General features: G+C 43.5%; 1 protein-coding gene across 1 annotated transcript in view; it reads left to right on the top strand.

Annotated features, from left to right (window-relative positions):
* Positions 1 to 5219: 5219 nt before the first annotated feature.
* FAM69C (family with sequence similarity 69, member C) overlaps positions 5220 to 10497 on the top strand; it is a gene marked incomplete at its 5' end in the record, with an annotated part of 5945 nt that continues 667 nt past the window's right edge. The window contains 2 exons of the mRNA XM_009875601.1: positions 5220 to 5897; positions 9842 to 10006. Coding sequence (XP_009873903.1) covers positions 5220 to 5897; positions 9842 to 10006 — 843 coding nt within the window. The remainder of the gene's footprint in view (positions 5898 to 9841; positions 10007 to 10497) is intronic.

Genomic DNA, 10497 nt, shown 5'->3' with positions numbered 1-10497 from the left:
CGGGCGGCTGCCTCCCTCCCTCCCTCCCTCCTTCCTTCTCTCTCCCTCCTTCCCTCTCTCCCTCTCTCCCTCCCTATCCTCCCTCCCTCCTTCCCTCTCTCCCTCCTTTCCCGGGGCGAGGGCAGGTGCGGGTGCGCTTCCCAAGCTCTTTCGGAAAGGGCAGTTCGGCGGCCCGCACGCTCCGAAAGGAGGGCGGGAGGAACAGCCTCCCTCCACTTTGTTGTGGTTTGGGGTATTTTTTTCATTTAGGCGAAAAGGTGTTTGTTACAAAATTCATCTTTCAGAAATGCCACGCAGCTTGTAAACACCTCCTTTACGTCTGGCAGGGGCTGGCGTTAAGATGTAGTTATTAAAAATTGGAGAAAGGATTTGTGAACGTTTGTTAAAATCTCCCTTGAAAAAAAAAGAAAGAAAAAGAAACAGGTTTAGAATTGTGTAGGAAACACTTTGAGAAGAGAAGCAGCGTGGGTTAATGGTTTGAGTTTAATTTTGTTTCTTAAGGTTTTTGTGGTGCCAATAGTTTGGTGGGAAGGGAGGAATCTTAATCGAAATTAAATTATCTAGCGCTGCAGCAAGCAAAAACTGGCCATAGATCTTCCCTAAATTCTGTATCATAAAGGAAGAGAAGCGATAGGCAGCGGTGCTGACAACGTATTTTTGATGGCAGTGAGATCCAATTACTTTACACCAGCAGTCAGTTTAAGGTATAGCTGAGCTCAGGATTGCGGCTGAAGGAATGAATCCTGCCTGCTCCCTATGTGTCTGGGAAGACCATAGTGGTATGGAGGTGCAAAGAGCCACCAATCGCAGGGAGGTCCAGGCCCTTGCCGTCACACTTGCCAGTAAACAAATGGACAGAGACTTGGTGCTGTTCTTCAGTTTGGAGAGCGTCTGGCGTGACTTCAAAAGCCGAGGCAGGGATCAGGCTACAGATGCGAGCTTAGAAAGTTGTCTCTATCACTGTGTGATAGCTCAGTTTCAGACCCTTCTTCCAGAGGGAGAGTAGCTGAGAGATTGCTCAGTTCATCTGTTTCCATTGGTGAGTCTTGAATCGTATCCTTAAGGTTTGTAAGCGACAGTTTTCCCAGATGACGTTAGAAAAGGATTATCCTTCTAGTGGAATGACTGGAAAATGAGCTTATCTTCATTAGCCCCCCAAGTAAGTATTCACACATCTCCTGAGCATGGCATGATCATTGCAGTTGCAGAAAGTGCAGTTGATCTATGAGACAAATAATCTGATAGTTTGAGTCTCACGCCTTTTATTAAGCAAAATTCGACTTCCAGGAAAAACTGTTTTACTGGTCATGTCATATTTTTAGAAGGAGATAAGATGAGCTATTTTAAGCAAGTGTGTGAAAATTACATGGCTGTTTACCCTTGCAGGTGGTTTTTCTGAACATTTATTTCCTTCTGAATAAAATGTACATCTGTGCAGATGTGTACTGCACTGGAAAGGCTGAAGCAGCACCAGACCAACTTTAACTCTCAGAAAAAACCAACTCTTTCCTAACACCACTCTCATCTTCATTTACACTGAACACAGTAAATTATACCAATCAATTTCTGCTTTCTCTAGAGGATTTGATTAATTTTGATGCCTTCCAAAACCTTGCTCATTATTGCATTTGCATAGGAGAAGTACTTGATTACAAGGCAGGACTCAGTCTCAGGTCTGAGATACACAAAAGTGATGGTGGTACAGTCAGTTATTTAAATTTATATAAATCCTTGTATGGTTTACATTACTATAAACTCTTACATGAATTTAAACCCAGGTTTTAAAAATTATTTTGATAAGTGTACCAGTGGATATTAAAAATAATGTAGCTAATTTTAAACAGAAAGAGATGAGCAAGTCCAAACTATGCTTATGTTTGCATTTTTGTGTAGCATAGTTGCTTTTCTATAAGGCTTTTAGCTTAGTGTCGCTTCCATATTTTAATTTCAAGAATCTGGCACTTAGTGTCATTCAAAGGGCACTCATTAAGTAGATTTAAAACTATGTCATCAACAGATCTCAAAATGAAGTCATTAAGACAGGGATGGCAGTGTGGAGGACCACGCCTGGAAGATTTCTTTCATAGAATCATAGAAGCATAGAATGGCCTAAGCTGGAAGGGACCTTAGAGATCATTTTAATCCAGCCTCCCTGCCGCCAGGGACGCCACTTTGCGGAATTGATTCTACTTCTTATCAGCAGTCATCACGAGGACACAAGATCTTGTATCATAAAGTTTGCAGTTAGTGCAAAGTCTCCTGGGTTAGTAAATAACAAACACACCATCTTTTCATTGAGAAGTAATAGTTAAATGTTTTCAGTCAACCGAAATGTATTTTAATACAGTAAAATGCAAGCGAGTACACTGGGGAGCACAAGACTACAAGTGATGTCAATAGGATGGAAGACTTTTGTGAAACTGTATGACTTCTGAAAGGACATAGGGGTCAAATAATTGTTTCAACACAAATTACCAGTGAAGACTGTGCCTAAAAGGCTGATATAGTCTCCGAATGTCTCCAAACCCAAGAATTGGTAAAGGCTGTTGGCTGTCTTTGCAGCACTGGACAACAGCATGCAGTTCTGATGTTTTTGCTTCTAAGGTTGGTGGATTGGAAAATGGAGAGAAGAAACAGGGAAGGAATAAAAACATAAAAATCATCCAGGGGCTGAAAAAAAAAAAGGATTGTAGTGGGAGGGCTGGGAAGCTAACCTTACTTAGTATACTATGCTTATGTCAAACATAAAACACTAAAAGTTTGAATTGTGGGGGGGTGGGTGGTGAGGGCTTGAAGGTGCAAGCAGTCACTGATGACCTTCTAGGTTATAATGAACAGGAAACTGAGGAGTTTTTTAAACCCATTGACTGACTCACTGTGTTCTGTGCGTAGAGAGAGACACCTTGAAAATTATTCAGACCTCTTGACCGCTTATTTGAGGAAGGCTTTTTGAAATTCTTGATTGCATTGGTGACCAACAGAGAATGTTACTTCTGGAAGGCTGATTTGTGTTCTATTGCTGTGAGACTGGGAACCTCCTGGTCAAGTCCTCTTTTGCAGACGCCTGTTTGCAAAACACTGTGCAAGTTCAGTGTGAGAAGAATCTGATTCAGAGGCTGTTTGTCAGATACTAGGTTAATAAGCAAAGATTTATGGGTTCAGCTGGAACAGCAGACAAGCCCTAAACAGCAGCCAGGTTCAAAACTGACTCATCTCCTGTGTCTGGGAAAAGTAAGTGAGACTGTTCTTTCCACAGCCTCTTTTTCTCATTAATGACATTAAGAATGATGTGATGGCAACACAAGAGAATAAGCTGTTTGACTGCAGGTCTTCTGGACCTGTGTTCTTCTAGATGCAAGAGGTCCATACACATGGATCATCTAAGGGTGAATTTGATGGACTGCAGTAAAATTATCCACAGGGGCAAGTGTGCATGTGGACCCAATTACAGGACAAAGTCTTATATTCTCTTACTGCAGCAGAAGAATTAGGTTGTGGTCTTCTCAATAAGAGAGCAATGATTCTGAATGTGATTATACTTACATTCTAAAGGAAGAAAAAAACCACAGAAAATCCTTCTGTTTCTAATCTTCTTTCTAAAATTTTCTAGAGTTCCAGATGCTAAGAACTGCTGAATTACTGCTGTTACAAAAATTACATTTCCTACTTAAAAAGGGAACATAAATTTGTATTACATTCTTAGGAGCAGATTTTCAAAAGCAAGAGCATTGTTCTGTGCACTCTAAAGTCTGTGGACTGCCCACTGAGACTGCTGAACTGTCCTGATGTGGATGCAGATGTGTGTGTTGCACATCACCCTAACTCAGGGTCAGGGCATTCATGCCAGAGTTTGCCTACCTGTCTCTCCTTGCTGGCATTGAATGTTCCCATGTAGGCTGTGAGAACATCAGGGTATAAGTAAATTTTATGCCTGCCTGAAGTGCCTGGATTTCGAACTTAATTCTGCACCCATTCCCCAGTGTGTTGTTTCAAGTTGGACTCTGAACATTGCGTGGGATCAGAATGTATTTCTCTGGTGCACGCCTCGGAGACTGTCCTACAAAAATACATGACTTGAATTTTATGATCGTGCTTCTTGTGTGTGTAAGAGCAAGTCACGGATGAGGTGGGGCTCAGGCAGCCGTTGCAAGTACTCCACATGCAGGGGGAGCTGCCAACTTGTTTAAATGAAGGTTCAAATGCCAGAAAGCAATGAAGAAGGCTGACACTGTCAAGCCGCCTCCCAGATGTTTGGCTTTCTACACCCCCACAGTCTATTCCCCTTTCACCAGAGACCTCTGAGCATCCCCTCTATTGATTCGCCCAAAACAGTCCCTGCAGCTGCACTTCTGAATGCCCATAGGAATATATTGACTGCCTACACTTTTGGAAATGATGATATGGAAACAATTATGGGTTGAAGGAAGGACTGGTGAGGGAATCCTTGCAGTTCTTGTATGAATTTGCAGGGACTGCTTAACTGTTGAGCAGCACTTCTCATGTTTTCACAGGCTAATCATTTTCCGATTAAAAGAAATGAAGTATTTAAGCAATTCATATTAAAATGTTACTTTTTATAATTACATGTAAAACCTGGAAAAGGCATTTTGTCCTCCAGCATTTACATATTCAAAATTTTTAAAGTTCTTGGTCCAAGAGGCACTGAGTGCAACCTCTGGGTTTTCCTGGTAGTGCCAAAGGAGATTCTTAGAGTTTCATTCAGGGCATGTTGAGTGCAAAGCTAAAACATGGAGGGCCATGCAATTCACCTACCCATGGATTTTCCTGTGCTTTAAATGGAGATGTCTAAGCTATGCTGCCTTCAACCTTCCAGTCGTGCATTACACTGGAAGCTATCTCCTGTGTCTTAAAGTGTTACAGCGCAGAATCTCACACAGCACGGCCAAGTGTCTTAGCTTGTGCCTCTGAATTCCTATGTGGCAAGAACTTAAGCAGACAAGTCATATAATCCATTTACTTGCCCAGCAAAAGCTTGTTCTTCACCATCTCAAGATCTGTTTTGAAGCAAGACTCCCCCTAGTAAAAGGTCTCCAGAGGCTTCTGAAAAACAATTGAATCACCCAACAGTTGTAGAAGGTGCCTGTCTGCAGGACCACAACTGCTTCAAGCCTCTCAAGCTTAGGACTGTTGCTGATTATTTGCCCTTCTTGTAAGTGGTCCATGAGTCCTGCTATGAATATTCTGCTCTTTCACTCCAGTGTCTTGACTACAGCAGCGGAGCCCTGACTGGTGACCTCTGCGAAGACCTATGTGTGGCACAGAAGCTGGTGTATAAGCATTGTCTTTACTATGACAGAGGTAAGAAAGTCATCCAGGCTGACTGGAGAGGCCAGCCCATCATCCTGAAATCCAAAAAGGAAATCTTCTCCAGCTACCAGCATCTCAGTGTGCTGGAGGAGGTGGAAACAGAGGATATTCCTGAAACAGAGCTTCTGCTGTTGGTAGCTTTGGAGGTCAAAAATGTGCTGGGACTCGAACTGTCCAACAACACCATGGGGCCCCTGTGGACAAGGAAGAAGGGACCACACTGGAAAGCACAGGTGGCCAGCATGTGGTCCTTGCTCCAGCAGGAAGAATATATCTACTTTAGTTTGCTGCAGGACTTCAGCAAACATGTGCTACGAATTATTGGCTCTTGTGGACACTTTTATGCTGTGGAGTATCTCACAGCTGGACATGCCTGGCACAAAACTCTTTTTCCTTTGGAAAATGTGGTCAGCCCCTCCCTTGCTGGCCACAAAAGCAGAGTGAGAGCCATCATTGACATTGCACTCAGCTTTCTGGACATGGTGCAGCATTTTGATAATGATTTCTCTCACCGACTTCACCTGTGTGATATCAAACCAGAAAACTTCGCTATCAGGCATGATCTCACGGTAAGTTGGGTCTTTGGGTGGTGCTGCAGCAATTTGACATCAGAGTCTGAAAGTGCGTGTAAAAATGACACTTCCCTCCTCACACAGCTTTTGCCCAAGTTTTTGCAAAACCAATGCATTTACAAGTGACAGAGGAGCTTCTCTACTGCTTTTTGTCTTTGTAATATGTGCAGCCACATTTCAGAGTGTTAGATCCTGCTGCTTGTGTTGAAAACTGCATGCTCAGTTCTGATTTGTATCACCTCCTTGAAGGCCCCAGCACCGACAAAGTTCCTTGTATGTGGTGAGTGATACCTTCTGAAGGCAAGGAGATCAAAAAAGCTGTAAATGAACCTGTAATGTGAGTCACAGCAATTATTTCTGATAGTGATGCTGAAAGGGAAAACTCTTTGTCTTTGAAAGCTAAAGCCAAATCCTCTGACCTGTCACAAGGGGAACTCCTCAAATCCAAACACACACATCTTTGTGCTTTAGTGTTCAGCTTATCTGGTCTGGAAATGATCCAAGGACAGTGACATACAACTCCCTGATACTGTTACTGTTTGACTTTTCTTTGTTCATCTGTAACTCAGACCTGAATAGCTATGCATCTTTTCGAAGTAGTGATGTAGCTCAGCACCACGTTGCTGGATGTATCTTACATTCATTCTGCAGACAGAAATTCCACTGGTTTCAGTGGGAATTGTGTGTACAGGCTGGAGGCACTCTGCAGTAAGTAAAAGAGTCAGGCTCACAGTTTGCAGTGACTTCAGTGGACTATCTGCACTCTGAGTGAATATAAAACATTTTCAGGGACTTTCATGCAATTTTCAGTACTCACTGAGTGTTAGTGTAACCCTCTCCATCTTCAAAGTACTAGGCAAACATTGCCTAAAAATATAGCCATTAAGAGCAATTAGAGTGCTTCCCCTTCACCCTTCACTTCCCTCACATTGTTTATTCAGGTGCAATACAGCAGCTGAACAGGGAATGGTTGAGGAGCTACATTTAGAAACTAAACCAAGCATACCAGTATTTAGGCAAAGTGAGGTATGGCAGGGATTCCTCAAGGCAGGCTTTGCCCATCTTTTAAAGTTATGCAAGGCTGCATGTGGCTGAGAAGACGCCAGAGCATCTGTTTTACAATCTACTTAGAGGAAAAGAGATTTCGTTTAGGAAAAGATAAAGAATATTGGATGTGTGTTCCCTTATGGGAACACTAAGCCTCTGGAGAATTTTGATTCTCCAGGATCTTCCCTTGACTTCTGAGGTCCAAAGAGATGTGAGTCACCTTCTGTATAGGAAAGTACTCTAATTCAGTGTTTTCTAGAATTAATCAAAACGAGAGAAAAAATGAGTTGATACACATGGCTCTCACAGTTGTACACTCATAGAGTCATAGAATGTTTGGTGATGGAAGGGACCTTTAGAGGTCATCTGGTCCACCCCCCTGCAGTAATCAGGGACATCTTTAATTAGATCAGGTTCCTCAGAGCCTGGACCAACCTGACCTTGAAGGTTTCCAGGGACGGAGCTTCTACCACCTCTCTGGGTAACCAGTTCCAGTGCTTCACCACCCTCGCTGTAAAAAATCTCAGCATTACTTACAGCCCACTGGCCTGGGAAACAGGAGATAGACAGAGTCAGAAAGGTGCAGGTGGAGCAGGGATAAATAAGGCAGAGAGAGCTTCCGATCCATGAAGAAGGAAGGAGAGCGAGAAACGGAAGCTCTAGGTGTTTTTACCAACCAGTTCCAGAATGGGTACACAGCAAGGCAGATTTTTTTTAAAAACATTTTTTTAACTTGCTTGTTTCCTATTCCCTGCATAGTATAATCATAAACACCCATAATAGCACCGCTGTTCCTCATCTCGGAAATGAGATTGCTAATGCCCCAAGAAATGTGCCTGGAGTGCAATAGTTCAAGTATTATTTTCAGATGGTGGGGATAAGCCTCCAGCCCTCACTTCAGCATTCACATGCTGTTCCTGCAGCATGGAGAGGAGATATCACTGCCTGGTAGATCATCTGGGGAAATTTAAAGCTGCTACAGAACTGCACAGGGTGCAGGGTTGGAAGGAGGTCTGGATGAATATACAGTGCTCTGGGAGAGCTTTCTCTTCTACCAGCACCTCAGAGAGAACTAGAAAGATTATAGCACCTTAAACATGACTTTAACTCAGGTTAGGAGCCAAGTTGAGTCCTCCTTAGGTAACTTCATCATCAGTTACAGTCATAACAAACCCCACCAAAATGTAGCTGTTCAAAGTTAGAGTGTCACCAAGATCTGTCTTCACAGGGTCTGGATGGATGCCCACACATTTTTGTAATAGTGAAGCCACTGAACTCTGGCAGCCGCACAATTGGAAACCAGGGCTGTTTTTCAGAGCAGAGCAATTGATCAGATTATCAAAGGTGCTCAGTGCTGGCAGAGACCCCACCTGAGAGCTGATGCAGCAACACTAGAGCTGGGGAAATCCTGCACTGCTTTTTCTGCCCCTTCTCCAAAGAACTGAACAGCAGAACTGCAGAAAGCTCAAGGGAAGTAAAGAATAAAAGAAAAAAATTGCCTATCCAAAAGTGTGAAATGATTTAGGCTACATCACTATTATCAAGTTCTCCAAGAAGCTTAAAAATACTTGATTTCTTAAGCTATGCCTTATCTCTTTAAAATCTTCCCCAGGGAAAAAGAAGTAGAATAGAATGAAGATTAGACCTTGTCCTTTCTTTTGCCTGTGGAAGGTTTATTTGGCCTTCTACCAGACCTGATATCTTTAGTTCTTGGGGTTGATCCAGCTGCTGCTCCAGCCATGCAGTTCAGCTTCCCCTTGTTATTTGGGAGATTGAGTCTTAAAAAATGAGATTATTGTTTAAGACCAAGTAACTCTGCTTTGCCTGGGCCTCGGATGTTTTCCTGCATCAAAATGTGTGTCACCCGCTGCAAGGGAGCATCTCTGACCCTGACTGTCAAGTGTTAAGTGCAGCTCTGACTGTACGTTGATTGCGGCACCCATGACGCTGAAGGCAGGCTGTGGTCACCACAGACACACATGGTTTGTCCCACATCAAGCAGCTGCCATCCCATTACTGGCTTCCTTTCTTTCCTTGTTTATTGCTGTGATTTTTTTTTTATCCATGGGTGGAGTGATGGTGACAGAAACTAGGACTAAAGCTCCCTGAGTGATCTCAAACCTAGCATGGGCAGCAGTTCTGCAGCCCTCTTTGTGCTGCCTATTCACCATTTTGCAAGCCCTGTGTCAGCGTGAGAGAACTAATTGATCACTTCAGTCCTTGCTTTTTCTGCTGAGACCAATTGCTGGCTGGAATCCATTATGGACCATATTCCTGGACAAGCAGAACAAGAATCTTGCCCAATAAATGAATCAAGCCACAGTGAGCAGGACAGGGCAAAGCCAGTCCCAACTTTCAACAACCACAGGGATCTCTTTCTACCGCTAAACATATGCAAACCCACCAAGTGCAGTGGCAGCTTTGCAGGAGCTGTAGCAGGTGCAGGTATTTCTGCACATCCACCTACTCCTCTCCACAATGATAAAATCAGGCTTTTAGTCTGAATGATTAATTTGAAATTATACCATCTGGCCTGTAGATAATTTTGCACCATCATTTAATTCAAAGGTGGAGGGGACATCTGCATAAGCTGCAACAACAAGCAGATTGATTTTCAAGTTGTGTAGTCCCAGTTTAAGGCGAATCAATATAGGTGACCCCAGGGATGCATGTTGTCCACAAATAACTTTCCCTTTCCTAGTGTCGTAAGCATTGGCTGGTTTTGCTTAAAAAGTGGTATCTATAAGGCTAGTGCAGCTCAGTTAAGTGAAATAAAGCCCCTTCATTGTGATCCCAGTTCCCCACTGGCAGATGCTCTCAGCGCAGCATATCCAGAAGAAAACAGTCCCATGGGCTGGGCTGTGCCAGATCTAATGTGTTGGTTTGATCCACAGGTGGTGGCCATCGATGTGGATATGGCCTTTTTTGAACCCAAAATGAGGGACATCCTTGAGCAGAACTGCACAGGAGATGAAGATTGTAATTTTTTTGATTGCTTTTCAAAATGCAATCTGAAAATCAGAAAATGTGGAGCACAGAGAGCCAATAATAACTTGCAAGTGAGTAGACACAGCTGCTTTATGCATCCATTTCTTTTAAAATCACACTGACTGTAAAATGCATGGTATGTGCTAGGAGACTGAGATGAAGACGGTCAATGTTTTTAAATGTGGCTATGTAAGTGCCAGTTCTGTTCAGAAATCTCATCTTGGGACACACAAACAGATCTTTATATTCACTAGTGTTGTATTTGCTGTATTTTTGTGTAGGTGTTAGCTCATTGCCTCCCAAGGAGAGTGAGGGAAGCAGGGGCAGGGGATTAGCATTACTGCCTCCAATAACAGTAGAGTTGGGGCTGTTCCCGTATAAGCAGCTGGGGGGGCTATGGCTGCAGTTCTCCACTCTGCAAAAGTGGTACGTGGATGTCGTGGAAAGGGGAGCCCATGAGGTTCTTGGCCCTGGGATGGAGTGTCTTATGGCTCGCCCAAGGTGTGCTGGTGGGTGGCTCTAGGGCAGCAGAGAGGCTGGGGGTGTGTAGCTTGGTGGCCTT

The sequence above is a fragment of the Apaloderma vittatum genome, unplaced genomic scaffold (genome assembly GCF_000703405.1).
Source record: "Apaloderma vittatum isolate BGI_N311 unplaced genomic scaffold, ASM70340v1 scaffold19158, whole genome shotgun sequence".
Classification (NCBI taxonomy): domain Eukaryota; kingdom Metazoa; phylum Chordata; class Aves; order Trogoniformes; family Trogonidae; genus Apaloderma; species Apaloderma vittatum.
This window is presented reverse-complemented; position numbering and strand designations above follow the sequence as displayed.